At 47.3% G+C, this 20917-nt stretch overlaps 1 protein-coding gene across 8 annotated transcripts in view; it reads right to left on the minus strand.

Moving 5' to 3' along the window:
• RIF1 (replication timing regulatory factor 1) overlaps window positions 1-20917 on the minus strand; it is a 251247-nt gene that overhangs the window by 94581 nt on the left and 135749 nt on the right. For all 8 annotated transcript variants that reach the window (XM_078779646.1, XM_068119704.2, XM_078779645.1 and 5 more), the window contains exons 25-27: window positions 19354-19453; window positions 18838-18983; window positions 18643-18720 (exon numbers count right to left, since the gene is read on the minus strand). In XM_078779646.1, coding sequence (XP_078635772.1) covers window positions 18643-18720; window positions 18838-18983; window positions 19354-19453 — 324 coding nt within the window. The remainder of the gene's footprint in view (window positions 1-18642; window positions 18721-18837; window positions 18984-19353; window positions 19454-20917) is intronic.

The following is a 20917-nucleotide window of genomic DNA, read 5'->3' on the forward strand; positions in this document are numbered from 1 at the left end:
ATATCAATCTGGTGAGTTTCTTTTACACTTTGGTGATTTATTTGTTAAAAGAACCATGGCACTGATTGTCGCAGCAAGAAGTCAACAACAGGATTATATCACAGGTGGCGTGGCAAAATGTACGGACAGGTGCATTTGATGATTGGCTTCACAGTCGGGTATACAAGGGTTGTTGCGTTCTGTATTAGTGGAAAACAACTGCTGCACGTCTCCAAAAGTTATTGCCGCTTCCTCTGGAGATGGCCCGTCAACTCGACAATGCTGTTTGTCATGGAGTGCTGGCTTTACGAAATTACGGCATGAAAAAGCGTGCTATTGCTCGGCAGTATGGCATCACTCAAGGTCAGGTGTCAAAGATCCTGAAACGAAATGCTCAGAGGGGTGTCCCTACTCCAATACCGAGGCCAGGACGTCCCCGCAGAACCACAAGGAGGGATGATCGCCAGCTTCACCGGTTCGTCCGCAATGGCCATATAGTCCATGGGCTGGGGTGGTTTCTGTGTGACTTTTATGTGCCCTAAGTTTCTCTTCATATTATTGAAGTGGACCATGTGGGACATCAAAAAAGTGAGGGTGGACATCTGGGAGCCTGGTCGGATTTGAGAAAATAACGTCACAATATCAAGCTTTTGCGTTCATGAGGCGACCAAAAATTTGGGGTAGGGGAAACTAAAATGCTTATAACGCCACAACCATACATGATATAACTGCAAACTACCATTCAAAATATTTGTTTTTATTCACTCTACATGTGACAATATGTAATTATCTGATTATTATGCAAATTTGCTGTCCAGAGGTCAAAAGGTCATGGAAATCGGGGGTTGCTTAAAATCTGACCCACCGGAAGAAAAATGTGAGTTACAGGCTGCCTGTACTACTTGAGAATGTTTGCTGGCTGTCAGAGGTTGCCAAGACATATCTCTATCACATGATATGCATTGTATAAGAATGAACCCTTTTGTAACGTAAACATCAACTTTGATAAATGGTGCTATTTCAGAAAAGCTGATTTTCCTTTGCAGCGGAAGACACATGCCACAAAATAAAGTAATCGAACATTTTCATCAGTATGAATATGATCTATCACCAACTACTTATTTCTTTAAGCCTAAATATCACTTAATTTACTAATTTCTTACAATATTCCCATGTCGTTAACCCACTAAGTCCTAAAACAACCACCTGTAGAGAGGGGGGGGTTGGGGGGGGGGGGGGGGGGTTCGGAACATCCTTAGTCCATTCAGCAAAAATAAACTGCTGAATTTGCTCAGTTTTAGTAATAGTCTAGGTTATTATATCCAAATGAAGGGATACTGCTGACTGTAGTCACTATTCCAAATCATGCCAATTTGATAATGGGAGAAGGAATACATGTAGATGCCAGGAGTACATTTCCACGCATCTGTAAATGTCACATATGAGTTCTGTTCGGTTTTAGATACAACCAGCTGTATTTTTACAGCAAACATTCTCGTCTCCCATGCCTTGGCACTTGCAGAACTTGCAACAATGCAGGTCACTCTTTCGACATGCACATCTCTCTGTCGCACATTTCAAGCAAGTACAGTGCACAGCATATTCCTCGGGAATGGGTCTGATGGCCTTATCTGGATGGAGAAGTTCATCTTCCTCTTCAAATCCGTATAGGAGAGGATTCAACTCAGTCATATTTGCAGAGAGAATTGATGTCATCACATATGTCGCATAATATGCCCTTAGAATATGGACCTTTATGGCATGGCTTGTAGGTGGCAACTTCTCGAGTGGGGTTTTGCTGTGGTGATAATTATGATCCCTGAGTTCATCCATTGTTGTGCAGGTAGTTCCATTCTTTCGGACTTTCACTAGATATGATTCTGCTCTCTCAACTTCATCGTCAGAAGGTCCATTTTGGCTACAACCAAATCCTTGAAGGTAGTCTACTGGGTTTGCTTTAAGGGCCGCTTGCTTTGTGCCAACCTTGCTGGTGTAATCACACCCAGTGAGCGTATGCACAGTGGGAAGGACTTTGCATAGGTCAGGCCCTTTATCTGATGCAAGAGAATGTATTGGAATATATTTGGTAGAGTTTCCACTGCCAGCTTTCAACCACAGTTCATAAAGGCCCTTTTCATGCAGTACATCCCAGTAAAAGAGCAACAGCACAAATACATCAGTGTCTGGGGATAACACCACTAGTCGTTGTATTCCGTGCTCCACAGCATGTAAGGCATGGGGTATAATTCGTGTATCTGCTTCCTCTATATCAATGCAGAGTTCTGGAATGTCCCTGCAATAGCCATCACAACAGGAAAGACATGCGACTTCGACAGATTCACTTGAAAAGCCACTCACAAATACCTTCAGGCTTGAAGGGGTCTCTCGCGCATGCTTTATGGCTGTCTGGTGCAGTAAAATCTCAAGATTATGCTTGTTCCTGTTAGCTGGCCAGAACCGCTCCATCTGAACTGGTAAATAATAATAATAATAATAATGCATTTATTTTATATAGCGCTTTTCAGGAAGCTCAAAGACGCTTTGACAGAGTGCAAAACATAATGCATAGCAAAACATAAAAACAATTGCAAAAAAAGAAGAATCAATAGGGAAATATTCAAAGCACAAAGGAGGGAGAAGGAGAGGAGATAGTCAGGGGTTAGATGCTGTGGGTTAAATGTTGAATGCAGTGTTGAACAGGTGGGTCTTGAGTGATGTTTTGAATGTGGTGAGTGAGGAGGAGTCTCTGATGGTGTGAGGTAGCGAGTTCCAGAGGGTGGGAGCAGCGATGGAGAAGGCCCTGTCCCCCCAGGATCTAAATTTGGTCCGGATGGGGGGGGGGGGGGGGTCAGGAGGTTGGTACCAGCAGAGCGGAGGTTGCGGGTGGGAGTGTGTCTGGAGAGGAGGTCAGCCAGGTAGGATGGGGCCAGGTTATGGAGGGCTTTGTAGGTCAAGAGGAGGATTTTGTACTGGATTCTCTGGGAGATGGGGAGCCAGTGAAGCTTGTAAAGGACGGGGGTGATGTGGTCACGGGTCCGGGAATGGGTGAGTAGACGGGCAGCGGAGTTCTGAATGTATTGGAGTTTATTGGTGATTGTTGAGGGTGAACCATAAAGGAGGCTATTGCAGTAGTCCAGACGGGAAGTGATGAAGGCGTGGATGAGGGTTTCTGCAGCCACGGAGGAGAGGGATGGACGGAGACGGGCGATGTTTTTCAGGTGAAAGAAGGCTGTCTTTGTGATCTGTTTAGTGTATTTGTCGAAGGAGAGGGTTTGGTCAAAGATGATGCCAAGATTCCGGATGTGAGGGGAGGTGGATACTGGGAAACCGTCGATGTTGAGGGCAAAGTTATGGGTGGACTTGGTGAGCGTTTTTGGGCCAATGATGATTATTTCAGATTTATCACAGTTAAGTTTGAGGAAGTTGATTTGAAGCCAGGATTTTATTTCAGTGATGCAGTTTGTCAGGATAGAGTGGGTGGCGGTGGAGATGGACTTGGTGGAGATGAAAAGCTGGATGTCATCGGCGAAGCAGTGGAATTGGAGACCATGACGGCGGATTAAGTGACCGAGGGGGGACAGGTAAAGGATGAAGAGGAGGGGGCCAAGAACTGAACCTTGGGGGACACCTTGGGGGAGGGGAGCAGTGGGGGATTTGCTGTTATTGATGGAGATGAACTGACGTCTGTCAGAGAGGTATGATTTAATCCAAGAGAGGGCAGTGCCGGTAATGTTAAAGGTGGTTTCAAGTCGGGTGAGGAGGATGGTGTGATCGATGGTGTCAAAGGCGGCGCTGAGGTCGAGGAGGATGAGAATGTTGAGGTTGCCAGCGTCAGAGGAGAGGAGAAGGTCGTTGGTGATTTTGAGGAGAGCAGTTTCAGTACTGTGGTTGGAGCGGAATCCGGATTGGAATGTTTCATACAGGTTATTGGCAGAGAGGTGATGTTTGAGTTGAGTGGCTACAGTGCGTTCCAAACCCTTTGACAGAAAGGGTAGGTTGGAGATGGGTCTGAAGTTATTTAGGGTGTCAGGGTTTAGTCCAGGTTTTTTCAGAATGGGGGTAACAGCAGCAATTTTGAGGGATGGTGGGACGATGCCTGTAGACAGGGAGGAGTTTATTGTTGCAATGATAAGTGGAGAGAGAGCAGGAAGGGAGGCCTTGACAAAGCTGGAGGGGATGGGGTCAAGAGTGCAGGTGGCAGTTTTCATTCCGATGAGGAGTTCAGAGAGGTCAGTAGGGGAGACTGGGGAGAATTGAGACAGGGGATGGCAGGATAAGGGGGGGCAGGTGGTTTGAGGGGGAGCGGGTGCGGCGGTGGTCAAGCTGTTGTAGATGTTTTGTAAAGGTGTATCTTCACTGACTGCATTCAGTTCAATCAGAGAGATGGTTTCTTGTCGCTTTCTTTCCGAGTTTTTGATTGAAATGTCAAAGTATGAATCAAAGATATAATCTATTCGATCAGCTCCCTTTGCAGATCTCTGTATGTAGTCTACAATGCCTCCACTAAATTCACCGAAGTTAGTAAATTCTTTGGCAGGCATCTTCCTTACATTAGCCATGACATCCGGAAACTAAAAGTTGATTCTCTCCAGGGTACCATTCGACCAATTCGATTTGCCAATCAATTTGACCGACCTTTGCTTGTGTGGAACGGACTGTGAAAACGATGCGGACTATATTGTCGGATACGACACACAGGACAGTGATGACGAACTCTAAATGGCATATTCTGTAATCGTGTATGTTTGATGCCATTGACTGCCTGTGTATATTTTGTCATTGACTGCCTGTGTAGATGTGAAGTTATACTGACTGCATGTGTATATATGATTTTGCTGACTGCCTGTGTATGTTTGGTGATATGAATTATTGTGACACATTTTGATGTTATTAACTGCCTGTACAAAATGATAACAGGTATTTGATTATGCAACTTATCGCGAATATAAAGACAGTATTTTGCAATTCAAAACCTTTGATTCGTGTCTTACCATTCCCCATAGCACTAATTTGATACTTTCATTGGATTCCTTGTCCCTGAAAATATAGGTTTAGTATATTTTAAAAAGTTTTTAGGGTAATTAGAGGCAGAAATAGAACAAAATATGTATTTTACAGTGGCCATTTTGAAAATCCAAAATGGCCGCCATGCAGGTATCTCTCCAAATGTAAACATTGATTTTTAGTTTCCTTATGCTATAACCTTTCCAAAAATGTATAGGTTTGCTAATCTACCATGATTTTGAACGAAATATAATTTATTGACATAGTGAACCTGACTATTGGTGTCCTTGTGTTTTATACTTCTCCCACCCCCCCCCCCCCCCCCTTCCCATGCCTCCTCCCCCCAAGCCCTCTCCCTCCCACACATCTCCCAGCTCTTAAATGTTGTGTGCTCTCAAGTGTTTGTGTGCTTCCCCTTCTCTTGTCTTCCGCTCCCTCTTTTTATATATTTTCTTTGTCTGGTTGATTTGTTTGTGAAGTACATCACCTCCGACAGGCCGATCCATCTCGATTGCCACGTGCTATGACCACACCACAGGCCTGTGATTCGGTGGAGGCCACTGATTGGGTGGCGCGCCAAGGCTGACGTCATCACCGCGGAGTGATAGGAGGCGCGGCAGGACTTTGGTAAGAGTGAGTGAGTTGCGCGGCAGTTGGTTCGAGTGAGTGAGTTGCGCAGGAGTTGGTTCGCGGTTGTTGGTTTGAGAGGAGAGATCAGCGAGCACCGAACGCGATTCTGAAAGTGAGTTGGTTCAGAGCAGTTGACCAGTTTGGTTCGCAGTTCACGGCTTGAGTTGGCAGTCCCGGTGCGATCCCGAGTTTGGAGAGTCCTGTCCCTGGTTGAGTGGAGAGTTACAGCTCGAGCAGCTCTAGTCCCGGCCGGCAGCCCGAGTGGAGTTTGCTTGCTTCGTGCAGCCCTGCGTTGGACCTTTGGAGCGAGGGACCTCGTGGTGTGCCGTTGAACCGACGAGGCCTGGTGGTGCTCGGAGGCGGACGGAGAGGGCCGCGTTACACTGAAGACGACAAAGACCAGATAAGCCCGAGCTCCGCGGTTACACTTTACACGACGAGACATTTTCTTTCGTATTCCATTCCTTTGTTCTTGTTTCTGAAGTCGGTGTGTGGGATCCCAATTTAGGTTTCTTATAAGATTTATTATCGCGTTTTCCTGTCCTTGCTTTTATTTTGAATAAACCCTTGTATTATTTTGCTGTACATACTTGAACGCAGTTCTCCGTGTGATTGATTCAATAGGTACGGCTGCAGGGCTCTCGCCGCTCCCCTCCATCCCGCTTTGGTTCCGGAGTCCGCCATTGAGTTTTCGCCTCAGGGGCTAAGGCCTTCGCGATGGGCATCCGCGACCGCCTGATATTAATCAAAGACGGTTACACGACAATGTGTGTGTGTGTGTATATATATATACACGAGTATATATATATATACACACACACATATATATATTGTCGCGTAACCGTAACCGTACGTGTGTGTACACATACACACACACACACACACGCACGCACGCGCGCGCACGCACGCACGCACGCGCGCACACACACACGCACGCACGCACGCACGCACGCGCACGCGCGCACACACACACACACACACACACACACACACACACACACACACACACACACACACACACACACACACACACACACACACACAATTTACTTTGGAAGAATTCCCAGGATGAGTTGATGTCAGAGGAGGTAGAGATGGGAGACTAGTCCAGATGATTGATGGCTGCTTGAAGACCGTGCCAGTTGGCCTGAGTGAAATGCCAGACTCGTCGACGCTGAGGAGGCTCTCTGAGAATGGTCAGAGAGATGTCCACTTTAACAAGCACATGATCAGATGAGCCGATTGGAGCAGAAGCAGAGCAGCAGACATTTTCAGGAAAGTTAGTCATAACCAAGTCCAGAAGAGAAGATGCTCCGTTGACTGAGATCCGGGTCGGGAAATAGACAGATTGTGTCAGTCCAAGTGAGGCGCAGAAGTCCTTTCCTGAAGAGCCATGGCTGATGAGAGAGGTACCAACACCCAGCCAACTGGCATGGTGACAATTTAAATCACCACATATGAGGAATAGAGAGTTGGGATGGGTAGATAGAAGTTGGTCCATATTATCAGACAGCAAGATGTAGATTGAGTCATCACTGTTTGGTGGACGGTACAACACACATATGAACAAAAGGTGGGAGCGAAGGGGAAGCCGTAGCCAAAGGTATTCCTGGGGGTGAGGTGGAGAGAGGGCAGTGCAGGGCGAGTGAGGAAGAGTTTTTTATAAAGATAGCAACCCCACCTCCAGGACGAGGCTCAGGTCTATCATACCAGAGGAGGGAGTAACCTGGGAGAGATACCAAAGAATCTGAGACATCATGAAGGAGGAAAGTTTCTGTGAAGCAGATCATGTCTGGTTTGTCAGAAGCAACCTGTATGGAGAGATCAGTCAAGTTTGAGCGAAGGCCCCGGATGTTTGAGGTCCATGCCGTTAATGAAGAGGAAGGGGGAGCATCGGATACAGAACAGGGGGGGGGGGGGGAGCGAGGGGGAGGGTAAGATGTGGAAGAGGAGGAAGAGGTAGGGAGAGCTGTTGAAGGTGTGTCAGAGATTTCAGAATAGCTTGGAGAAAGGGAAGAATGGGCCAGCCAAAAGGTTTGATGGTGATTGGGTGAGGCACAGTGAGGTGTTATTTGAGGAGGGGGAAGAGCGAGGCAGAAGGTTGGGGGAGATGAAGGTGGAAATTGGAAGGGGGAAGAAGCGGGGAGGACACACTTTGAGGAGGAGGGGTGAGAGGGGAGTCCAGGAGGGGAGGAGCGAGGGAGAGTCTCGGAGGGGAGGGGTGTGGGGGTTGTTTAGGAGGGAAGGGGAAAGGGGGGAGATTTGAAAGGGATGGGTGATGGGGAAGATTTGGAGGTGAGTGGTAAGGGGGAAGATTTGAAAGAGATGGGTGATGGGGAAGATTTGGAGGGGAGGGGCAAGGGGGGTAGATTTGGGGGGGGGGGGGTGATGGGGAAGTTTTGGAGGGGAGGAGTGATGGGGAGTTTTTGAGGGAAGGGGTGATGGGGAAGATTTGGAGGGGAGGGGTAAGAGGAAAGATTTGAAAGGGATGGGTGATGGGGAAGATTTGGAGGGGAGGGGTATGGGGGAATATTTGAAAGAGATGGGTGATGGGGAAGATTTGGAGGGGAGGAGTGATGGGGAGTTTTTGAGGGAAGGGGTGATGGGGAAGATTTGGAGGGGAGGGGTAAGAGGAAAGATTTGAAAGGGATGGGTGATGGGGAAGATTTGGAGGGGAGGGGTATGGGGGAATATTTGAAAGAGATGGGTGATGGGGAAGATTTGGAGGGGAGGGGCAAGGGGGTAGATTTGGAGGGGAGGGGTGATGGGGAAGTTTTGGAGGGGAGGGGTGATGGGGAAGTTTTGGAGGGAAGGGGTGATGGGGAAGATTTGGAGGGGAGGGGTGAGATTGGATTTTGAAAAGTGTACGATTAATGAGAAAATGAGTTTCTTGAGACCTTCGAGTCAAAAATACGTTTGAGGACGCTGAAGGAGGGGTGGAGTGCAGGAGAGTTTCAGGAATATAGAAAAGAGGACCTGTAAGAGATGGAATTTTTTTTTGGAATGAATAGATTTGGTGAGCAAGTCGAAAGCATCCTTTTATAGAAGAAGAAGAAAAAGGTGTTATAATATACGACAGAATACAGTTCTTCAGGGGAAAGTTTAAACATTTTTAACAACGTGATCACGTGATCACGAACAACGTGGTCGAAGAACGAAGAACAAATATGAACAACGAATAAACGAATAAGAGCAGAGAAGGAAATATTGTTTTGTTTTTTGTTTTTTTTCTGAGTTGAGGTTTTAAACAAGGAAGTATGGGGTGAAAGACTGGGACAAAAAACAGGGAACGGAAGTAATTGCAGCGCATTCGACGAACCGCTGAGAGAAAAACAAGGCCTCAAGGTTGGACACGGAAGCCTACTAGGCCTCAGAATATGTGACACGAATTAACCGACGATTTTGTATACAGGTATGAAAAATTAACACCAAGAATCTGACTAAAGACACACTCTAAGTATACACACTGAAAGATACTGTTACGGACCGCGGATAAGATGTTGATTTGCCGAGCGGATGGTGCCGCGGCCCTAACAGTTACCCCGACTAACCCGATTCCTGGACGTTGGCCAAAATCACTCCACAGATATTCAATAGGGAAAAGACAAAGGCGACACGGATGTGAAGAAGAAGAAGAGGAAGAAGCAGACAAAAAGGTTTGAAATGCTACTAAATTTATTCCTACTATTTACACAATCAAAGAAACCAAGGAGAAGGAAGGATAATAAAACAATTTACAGAAGAAATCAGAGACACAGTGAAAATACTAGCTTATCTAACAGGCTTAACTTATTCCCTGGACAGAACAAACAAAGACGGACTCACACGGGGAATTGCAGAGTGGATTGGCTGGAAGGAGGTGGGTGGCTGGAGGGGGAGGAAGGCACGGAGCTGGCTGGAGCTTGATCCCGCACGGGACGTCGGGCTGGACCTCGACGGCCGCCGATGCCACCGATCCTGTCGTGTGCGCGGGATCACGGGTCGGAGCTGCTTGGTGGAGCCGACGCGCTGGTGGGGGGTCTGGCGTGACGAGTTCTCTCCTCTCTCTTTCTTAGTCCAACCCAGTCCAACAACTTCCTCTCTTGCCTCGTCCAACAACAACTTCCAGGCTTTTCGGTGTTCTGATCTCCTCCCTCCTCGACTCTCTCTGGGGGCCTCTGCCTCGGGTTATACAAGCCCCACCCTTGACCCTTTTGCGAACCTCCCCCAAACGTTCTCTCTCCGCCCTCTAAAGCCAACCCCTCGTTCTGGGTTGGTCGGCAAGGGCTGGTTCACTCCTCCCCTCTATGACGAGGTGGAGACACGCCCTTCTTCCCCGACCTTGCCTCGTGGCCAATGGTGGTTTTGGGGGCGATTCGCGCTAGCCTCAGCCAAAGGGCAGCAATGGCAATGAAGAAAACCGCCCAAAATGCAGTTGGCAATTGCAGCAAAGTGGACGGCAGATGAAATGCAGCAAAGTGGCTAAACCTGGCACTTGGAAGATGCCATGACGGAGGGATCTACTTTATTTAATGCAGTGCAATGGAGTGTCAAATTAATGGAAGACAAATCCTTAGCCTAATACACATAATAAGGATATAACTACTGAACAGGGATATATGGTGTCCTTTGTGTATGCTTTATGGAATTAACTACGGGAACGCCCTTTGACCTTTATTCAACAACAAATGCAGGAAGGAGGGTGACATTTTACAATTCACTACACAACAATAAAAAAAAACAACATTCTCATATCCACAACACTGCACCCTCCTCCCCTTAGGCACGTCCCGGGCCTATGAACTTTTACCTTAGTGTTGCACGTAGGTGTAGTTCCCTCTACATTTAACCTGACCCTGAGTGCGACAGTTTTAAAACATAAATAAATATGTCCCGCTGCTCCATTGCACCCTGCCTAACAGATTCACGCCCACAGCTAACCGAATTGCGGAATGGCCTTCAAACTATACATTTACGGTGGGGGCGCATTATTTACAATGACTCTACTTTTATTTACAAAACGTAACCCAGGACCTGTGATCGTTCTTTTAGGGGGGGGGAGACAGTCTGCCCTGCATCGATGCACCATGCAAGCACCCAAAGCACCCTCAAGCACCAATCGGTGCACAGTCACCACAGTTCAATGAAAAATAACCAAACAACCCCTAACCCTGCTGGTGGTCTCTTGCTCTTCGGCTCCCTCTGCTGGCTATTTGTTCTTCCAGATGTTGTCTTTCTTTCATTTTCTTACTGGCGGCCTATTGGTGGAAATAAAATGCACCCGTGTCCATTTTTATTTATTTATGGCCCACAGGGGCCGACTATATATGGTTCACCTGTGGGGCATCGGTGCCCTGTGGCCAAGGTCCGCCAGCAAGATTTCGGGCCTTCAGGGCCGGTTCCAGCAGAGGGGCCATGCCCCAACCCATGGGGTCCATAAGTGGTGCTCAGCCACAGACATGTGGTCCATAATGTGGTGCATCGATGCAGACAGCTGGTTCTGGGAGTTCCGGGCGCACAATGGCGGACTCACGCACGCTCCCCTCGATGCCCAGTGGCGCACAGGTCCTCATGTGGGACACAAGGGGGGAAAAGACAGATGAGCGAGGGGTAAGGTCTCAAGGGTACACATCAAACAAGGCAATGCAAGGTGAAGTGCGTACAGAGAGCGAAGTGAGAAAGCTCGTCCCTACCGTACGTCACCCCCCCTGTCACCTACTCTACCCTTGCCCTTACCCCATATTTACAACAATCTACACCTTTACAAATTCGTCACTACTGTCACGTCTCCCCCATATTTTTCCTACACCAAATTCGTCACCACAATCCCTCTAACCAAAATTTGCCATCACCCAATTCATCATCAATCCTCATAAGGAGGAAGAGATGGAACATCAGCACAATGTCACACCCACGTCATGATGCGTCTCACATTCCAAACATTTGCATCAAAATAATAAAAACATGGCATGGTGTGGAGCAGCGTCACCCCAAGTGAGTGGATGTAGATGGTGCGAGGAGATTTTCATCCTAACTACTTTCTCAATGACATTAACACACTTTACACTACCCGGGGTCTTTCCCTGCCAATCCATTGGCCAACTTACACTATGGGTTCTAAAAACCAATTCCCATTGACCAAACTGTGGTGCTTCTCAATTTGGGGTCTCACTCCCCCGATTCAACTCCCTGTGCTCTTGCACAATTTCCGGGCTGGGTCGTGCAGCTCTCCCAGCAGGTCTACCCACCTGCACACCTCCACCACTGTAGTTGCCACCCGAGCTTACCTAGCTCCTCACCCTAACCTATCTAATTGGGGAAGGCCCCTCCTGGCTCTGTCACCCCTTCTTGGTGCCCTCTGGCACTGGGCTACCCGGGTCCGTCCTCCGGATCCTCGGGCCCCATCCACAACAACTCTACCGGCTCCCAGAGCCCACCTGCGGCCTCACCTGGCCGACATCCTCACAGTGGTGGAGTGCCCAAACCAACTACACACACTAACAGGCTACACGCCCAGCCATTTCCACGTCACTAATGCATCCATCCAAATACCATTCTTTCACCTCGCACCACAGATGCCAATATCCAACCACAATTTACCTGTACCCTCTACCTCACACTTAAACTACCCTCCCCGGGTATTCGTGATGGGGGTCCACTCTTCCCCCATTCACACCTCCGCACCATCCACTCCACTCCACAGTTTCCATCATACTCACCCCACGACCATCCATTCCAATACTCCATATACTCCACACTCCAGGTAATCCATACAACCATTCTCCACACACCTACAGTTGCACACCTGTGCAATCACACCTGGTGCCACCTGCACCCTCCTTCCTTCCTGGACCATTTGGTCAACACCACTCATCACCATCACTCCCTAATACACTGGTCCATACACCTGTCCAGTTGCACACCTGTGCAATCACACTACAACTCACAATCATTTACTCATACCCTGCTCAATACACTAGAATACACCTCCAACACTCACACGGCATCATCTGAACTACCTGTTGCCCTGCTAACTTAGTGCTCCCCATCTTCCCTTTAAACTAAGCACATACCACGTCATTATCATCCACACTAATCTACCTGCGTCCCCACTACAGGTATCATTGTCACTACCTAACCTTAACGTTACCTAAGGTCATCTTCTAGGTCCCTACACACTATATCCTAACCCTCCCGGGCTAGTTTTCACTGCCATAAACCCCATAAAACTAGTGCTCCTTTGCCCCCGCTGTGAGAGATGGCAGAGTTGCCATCCCATCACATCGGGCATCTCCCACTATAAATTTTGCTCGTCCAAATTCAACAAATCAAAAATTTGCCAATCACTGCCAATTCTATTCACTTTTCTAAATTTCGGATCAAAAACACTATCATCATCATCACAGTCCGCTTTATCTGAGCCTCGGTGCGTCGTCACGTCATTAAAACTCGGCTTTTCGGGTGGTTTGGTCGCCTTGGTTGGATCCGTCCGGCATTCACGACTCTGGGGAGGAGGCATGCTCGGGCCGAGGTTCCACGCATCATCGCGGCTCGGTACCTTGCGGTCTCGGGCCCGATGGCTGAGGCTCGCCCGGTCGGAACCCCGTCCCCACGAGGGGGCACCGTTCCGCTTCCTCCCACTCGCCCTTGAACCGGACCGGTCGCCTCGCCCGACAGGGCCCGGACTCGACCGTGCAGGGCGGGGCCAAGCCCGAATCGGCAACGACGCTTCGAAGAGAAGCGACGCAGCATCGATCCGCGCCGGGCCTTGCATCCAACAAAGCGCACCGCGCCCCGAGTGCTCGCATCGGCTATCCGTCGCCCGAAACGCTAACCCGTCCAATGTCGATGCTTTACTCGCATGCCCACACGCACACGCGACCCTTTTGACACTCACAAAACCCGGCGTTCCAACGCCGTCCGTATATTCCACACACTCCATCCATTCCACCAACGCACTCCCTGTTACACACCACACCTCTCACGCACACTCGCCGTTCGCACACTCCCTTAACACACCTCGCGCACCGTCTTGCGCACTCTCCCTCGGTACGTACTCCGTACCACTCACCATGGGCGTGCACTCTTGCATCCACCCACTACCGCGCTGAGATGTGCTCCCTCGCACTCGCGCCACAACCAACTCAGGTGTGCTTTCTCGCACACCCTCGCCGTTCATCCCATACGTGCATCCTCGCACCCGCTCCACCACCAACGCACTCTTCGTGTCACACTCCGTACACCCCGACGTGCATTCTCGCTCGCACTCGGTTTCACTCCCACACTTTATAACACACCCACTCGCCGACGCACACTTTTTCCTCACACGCGTGCCATTTCCACTCACACGGGACCCTTCACCAACGCCCGGGTGCCATATTGACCCCAATCGCGCGACAATTCTCTTCGCGCCAAACATCCTCCTGCAAAATCTCCCCGCACAATACACAGCACGACTCACATGGGGGATTCCCTTCTCCACGCGCACCTGCAAATCTTTATAAGGATTAGCAAGTACGGCATCAGGATGTGCATTCAGACTCTGAGCAATTTCCATTCCTTCCTCCGACTGTTGCTCTTCTACGTCTGTCGTTTCTTCAATTTTAATTCCCAGCACTTTTGCTCTCTTTATTCACCACGACGACCGCTGGCTTTAATAAAATTCCCTCTTCTACCTCAACGGTCGCCGGTTGCCCTTTACCCCGGGTCGCGATTTCTACCCCGGTCCAGTTACCCGTGCTTTTCTCCACTTCGCTCAACCAGTGCTCCTCGACCCGCTTTACCTCGTCGTGCACCCTTGGGACCCTTTCGCTCAACCTGCGGTCTCTGTCCCTCTCCACTTCCCTTACTTCATATGAGACTCTGTCCCTCGCCAGTCCCTCATTATCGGCCCTCATTTCGTTCGTTATTGCTTCAATTTGGTTTGTCGTTAAGGTTTGTTTGCGGGGAAAAATGGAAATTGGAAAAATGGCCTCTAAAGGTGGTTATATTTATATTTATTGCTTCAATTTGGTCCACCATTTCTCCCATTTTGGCTTATAGCCCCATATTCGCCATTAGTATGGCTGCACTAATCTGCGCCACGAGGTCCCGCACATCAATTCCCCCTATTTGCGCAGCGGGCGCGGCTACCCCGCGCTCGTGCGAGCTGCCACTTTGTGCGTCTGATACCACGTGCGCGAGAGCGCCATTTTGTGCACCTGATACCTCCTCAACCACCTCCTTATTTCTCTCCTCCATTTCTTCCCTCTGATCCTGGGTTACCCCTAACCCCTCTTCTAGCTCACCCACCTGCATCCGATCGCCTTGACTAGCCATGGCGCGATTTTCAAATTTAAGTTTTTATAAAACGAATTTCGGCCCACTCGTAATTTGAGCGCACTAAGCGCTTCAGGTCCGTTCTCGCTCCTGGCACCAATTGTTACGGACTGAGGATAAGATGTTGATTTGCCGAGCGGATGGCGCCGCGGCCCTAACAGTTACCCCGACTAACCCGATTCCTGGACGTTGGCCAAAATCGCGCCACAGATATTCAATAGGGAAAAGACAAAGGCGACACGGATGTGAAGAAGAAGAAGAAGAAGAAGAAGAAGACAAAAAGGTTTGAAATGCTACTAAATTTATTCCTACTATTTACACAATCAAAGAAACCAAGGAGAAGGAAGGATAATAAAACAATTTACAGAAGAAATCAGAGACACAGTGAAAATACTAGCTTATCTAACAGGCTTAACTTATTCCCTGGACAGAACAAACAAAGACGGACTCACACGGGGAATTGCAGAGTGGATTGGCTGGAAGGAGGTGGGTGGCTGGAGGGGGAGGAAGGCACGGAGCTGGCTGGAGCTTGATCCCGCACGAGAGTCAAGATGGTTGAACGGTTGGTTGAACGGTTAGGGGGTATGGTTGAACATCTATCTATAATTCCAGTAATCTCTGTGTGTCTGTGTGTCTGTGTGTCTGTGACCGCTGTTTCTCGACAACCACGGGTCCGATATACTTTTAACTTGCCAGGTATATTGCTGGGGACCCGAGGATGTGCCTTTTCAAGGTTTCATATTAATCGGACAATTACTTACCGAGCTATGTCCAAAAAACGATTCAACCAATCAGAGAGCAGCGAGCTATCGCGTGTGCCGAACGTGGCGGACACACTCTGCCTCGGATGGCACATTTGAGAGCGTATTCATTTATTTCACGTTTGCAAACTATGTTGGCGCTATGTTGGCGTTAAACTATGTTTTAAAACTAATAAAAACCCCGGGGGGATTGTCACTGTACTCGCAAGCCGTTCGCCGTTCGCTTTGGCGTTGCGAATGAACCAAAACATTTCATGCACCAAACCATTTCATGAAAGCGTTCACCGTTCGCTTTGGCGTTGCGAATGGACCAAAACATTTCATGAACCAAACCATTTCATGTAAATAGAGGGGGGGATATAATTTTAGATATAGATATAGTACGGGCATGCCCTAGTATTTTGAACTTTGCCAAAATATGTGCCCCAAACAACCACCATATTACAAAGTAATGATATATTCCAATGCAGTGGTTCCTTGCGAAGATTTTGAGGGGTCAAATGTTACTCTGGGAGTTTTCATTTTTGAAATATTGACAAAAATGTACAATGTGAATTCTGAACTCGAAGCGATTTCGACCACTTTTTCACTAGATTTAACATATTTTTTGTCATTATATCAAAAATTTGATAAATAACCCCCACAAATGTTCTATATTTCTATTACTATATTAGTTGGCATCCAGTATGCAAATTATTGGCACTCTGTGGTTCTTAAAAACATATTTATTCCAATTTTAGCAAATATCACATTTTTTGGCGAAGCGAAGCGGGCGTATAATAATATTTCGGGTGATAACACAGAGATGGCCGAGAGTTATACACTGCTATCACTTTTTTTTCATATCTAGGGACATATATCTTGCTAAAAATCACAATGAGCCTTACTCCATCTGTATGGTACCGACCAACCCCCTTGGCTCATAGCCTACTACCGTAAATACATGCCCACGACATCAACAACGAAATGGAGATGTATTAGTTACCTAACCTTAGGGCCAGACAATCAATATAGAAGATAGTTTTGGGATAAACCCAACAGAGCCTGCAGAATGTGTCCCGCAGAGTCCTGGAAGGTCAGGCAAGTGAATGTCCTGTGCTGCTCAGAAGAGGAGAGAGGAGGGCGTGGCTCCGGCCTCGACTGAGTCCGCGATTCGGGCATTTATCACGGGCAAATTGCAACAGCCTTTTGTGTGCCAGTCAGGGTGGTCTTCTGCCACTTCCTATGTTGCCCTCACGTTAATGGCCTTGGGCCCGTGTAGCATTAATGCCATGCCTCGCCACACCCCTCTCACTCACCTTCTCACTTGCACGCCGATGCCATCCTCCCAACAAAGCTAACACCGCTAGCTTAAAACTAATGCTAAAAGACACATCTAAGACCGATTACAGAGAGTAAAACAGCAAAAATGGGGTCAAAAAGGCTGATAATTTTAGACGCCAATATTGGGATGGTGGACGACGTCTAACTTGATATGCAAGCGACATATATCTAATAATGCAATTTATTATGTCACGCTTACTCTTGGCATTCATTTAAGGATATAACTGCTCCATACTGAATCACCTTTGGAGGCCATTTTTCTCCACAGAGTGGGGGTTGGCCTTTTTTTGGGCACCGTGGTCCCCTTTTTACCTTCGCAAAAGCGGAAGGTTATGTTTTGATCGCTGTGTATTTATTTGTATGTCTGTGTGTGTGTGTGTGTGTGTGTGTGTGTATGTTATTCGCATAACTCAAAAAGTATTCAACCGAATTGCATGAAATTTGGTGGGATGATTGGTTATTATACGGGACACATTTGATTAGATTTTGGGAGCAATCGGGTCAAAGGTCAAGGTCAAGGTCACGAAAAGGTCAAAATCGTATTTTTACCATAGCGCGGTCAATTTTTATCCAATTGGCATGCAACTAATGCCAAAATGTTCAGAATTCAATGCCCGATCTTGTTTGTCATAACTCGGTCAATTCTTATCCGATTTGCATGAAATCAGCACCAAACTGTTCACTGTTCTGTTCCCTACACTCCCATGCCAAGTACAGAACAGTAGCTGCGGCAAAGGTATGCGCTCTACCGAGTGCCCGTTCTAGTTGAAGCAATGTTTTACGGCCGGATGACCTTCCTGCCGCCAACCATGTTAGTCGCTTCTTGCGACACACAGGGAATTACCAGTGAACTGGTACTCAATTTGCCTACCTCAGAAGGATAACAGGCTGAGTCAACCCCCCTGGTGTTCATTTAGCGATCGACCGGGATTCAAACCCAGGATCCTAGGATCCCAAGCCGGCACCCGAACCGCTAAGCTAACACAGGGCTCAACTGCTCTATACGAAGCATCATTAATCCTCTACCAGTCATTTCCACAACAATTTTATTGTTGGTTTTTGGTCAGGAATATCAGACAAAAATAAATAAATAAAGATGAAATATGTTGTGCATAGCATGTGAAATCCCTAAAATATGTTGTTGACCATTGGCCTATGTTGACCTCAAAAATAAATGGTGCTCGAATTCAGTGATCTGACATGCAAATCCTCTCCAAATTTCAAGTCAATCAGATGAAAATTGACGATTTTTAAAGAAATTTGGCCGATGTCGACCTTTTCACCTTTCGACCTCAAAAATAATTGATGGTTGAACTAAGTTGACAGATGTGCAAATCCTGTTCAAATTTTAAGTCAATCGGATGAAAATTGAGGATTTTAGAAACTTCACCCAAGTTGTTGACCTTTGGCCAATGTTTATCTTTGACCTTTTGACCACAAAATCAATAGGCTTCTTTTGACCAACTCTACCATTTGGTGACGTTTTGTAAAGATCGGTTTAAAATTGTGACCTGGAGGCGACTGACATACAGACAAACAGACAGACAGAATAACGCACAAAACTAAACTGTACTTGAAAAATCTTCGATTTTCGCAAGTAATAAACATCACATTTTGTTTTGACAAAACAGCAAATACACACACTTACTGATCCTGCACCATCTCGCGGAACTGGCTGGAGTCCTGAGAGAGGTCCAGGTTGTTATACATGACCGGAATGTCCACCCTAAGTGTAAAAATGATTTTAATGTCAGTGACACACCTTTGATGCCAGCCAAAATCAGAAAGGAATAAAATAATGTCAAGTTAGATACTTCCTGCTCTAGCAACAGCAATTATGTACCTCTTGGTAGCTAGCATCTCCTGCTGGTGCTCTGTAAGCACCCGTTTCTGCTGCTGTGGTGCTGGAGGAATGAACACAAAGTCTTGAGACTGTTCCTCTTCAATCATAAACTTCTGCTGGGGGTTCTTTGGCAACCACGTACTCCCCTATTAGCAGGAAGAGGATTTCAGTGCGACATCAACAGGCTAAGTGATTAACAGTTAACCAGACAAAAGTAATTTTGCGATAAAAATAAGAACTTTTGCCTGCCATTCTAAAATAGAATGAAGGAAAGCTTTTGGAAAAGTCTCCAAAAAAAGGTCAAATCTACTTTAATCTCCAAGAAAGCTAAAGACCAAAGCCATGTACAATATGCATCACAAAGCTTCACCATAAATTGTAGTCCAAAAATGATACCCAAATGTATTTTCCTGCTCCACATGGTTACTGAAGGGAGTTTCATCAAAGTTGAATTCCAAGGAAATGGACAGCAAGCCTGTCAGGATTCAAGTGTTTGTAGGTTAAAGCCAGACTCACAGAGTTAACTTTGCCATGCCGTGCCATGCCAGCATTCGGTGGTTTGTCCAAGTCAGGTGGAATCAAGACTGCGTTCTCCTTCATAGAATCCAATACTGCCCTGATGAACACGTATCAGGCGGGCATTTACATTTGGAATGTTTCGGATTTATGCGAGCGGGAAAAGGGTACATTACATAGTGCTTGCATTTTAGGCCACCGAAGCAGTCTTGTATACCAACCACCCTTATACACTGTAACAAGACGACATTGCGTCACAGTTTAGGAGATGAAGGCTTTATTGATCAGTACATAGCCATTATAACGGCCTCTTCTTCATCCCGATACACATGCCACTCCCTCTCATGCTATATATCAATACATTTCATGGTTTTACAATATTCAAGGATGCAATTCAATTTAAATCACGTGATGTTTCTCCGCACAATCACACTCCGCACATGAAAAAGCTGAATGCCTCAACTCTGTGTTTGCCTCTAAATCGTGTGTCCCAAACGCATCCCTCTCTGTACCCACCGTACCCAGTCGTACCCAGCTGCTCCTGGACTCCGTGTCCTTTCCTCCTGACAAGGTGGAAAAGTTTCTGTCAACCCTCGACACTGATTCTGCAACTGGTCCTGACGGCATCAGCCCACGGGTCCTAAAATCATGTTCTTCCGTTCTTTCACTCCCTCTTTCTGTTCTCTTCACCCTCTCTTTTGCTCAAGGTCATCTGCCATCTGCTTGGAAATCAGCCAACATCACCGCTTTGCACAAAAAAGGTGCAAAAACAGATCCCAGCAACTACAGACCAATCAGCCTTCTCCCAATCATCAGCAAAGTCATGGAATCCATCATTGCTTCAGATATGAAATCTTTCCTCTTCTCCAATGGCTTGATCTCTGATCATCAATTTGGTTTCAGACCTGGTCACTCTACTCTGGACATGCTGCTTCTGCTTTCTCAACAATGGATGGAGGTCCTCAATGCCAAACAGGAAATTAGAGCCGTCTCCCTTGACATTTCACGTGCCTTCGATACGGTCTGGCACCCTGCTCTGCTCACCAAACTCTCCTCCTTTGGTATCCATGGAAATCTCCACGCATGGCTGGCGGACTTCCTCTCTGGTCGTAGTCAACGTGTGGCCCTGAATGGGTTTCTCTCATCTCCTCTTCCTGTTCAGGCTGGAGTTCCCCAAGGTAGTGTTCTGGGCCTTGTGCTTTTTCTGGTCTTCATCAATGATCTCTCTGACTCTCTTGAAAATCCTCTCTATCTCTTTGATGACGACTCTACTCTCTGTCGCTCCATTCCTCATCCCTCAGATCGGCAGTCTGCAGCCTCCTCACTCTCTGCAGACCTGGACAAAATCACAGACTTCGCAAACAAATGGAACATGTCTTTCAATCCTGATAAATCTCACACTCTTACGATGTCTCTCCGAAAAGACTGACTGGAAAACCCTCCCATCCACTTTCTGAATAATCCTCTCCAAGAAGTTCTGTCACTCAAGCTTTTGGGTCTCACTATTTGCCATGATCTTTCCTGGGAAAACCACATTTCAAATCTGGCCTCCAAAGCCAGTCGC

The sequence above is a fragment of the Myxine glutinosa genome, chromosome 6, assembly GCF_964187855.1.
Source record: "Myxine glutinosa chromosome 6, kmMyxGlut1.1, whole genome shotgun sequence".
NCBI classification, from domain to species: Eukaryota; Metazoa; Chordata; class Myxini; order Myxiniformes; family Myxinidae; genus Myxine; species Myxine glutinosa.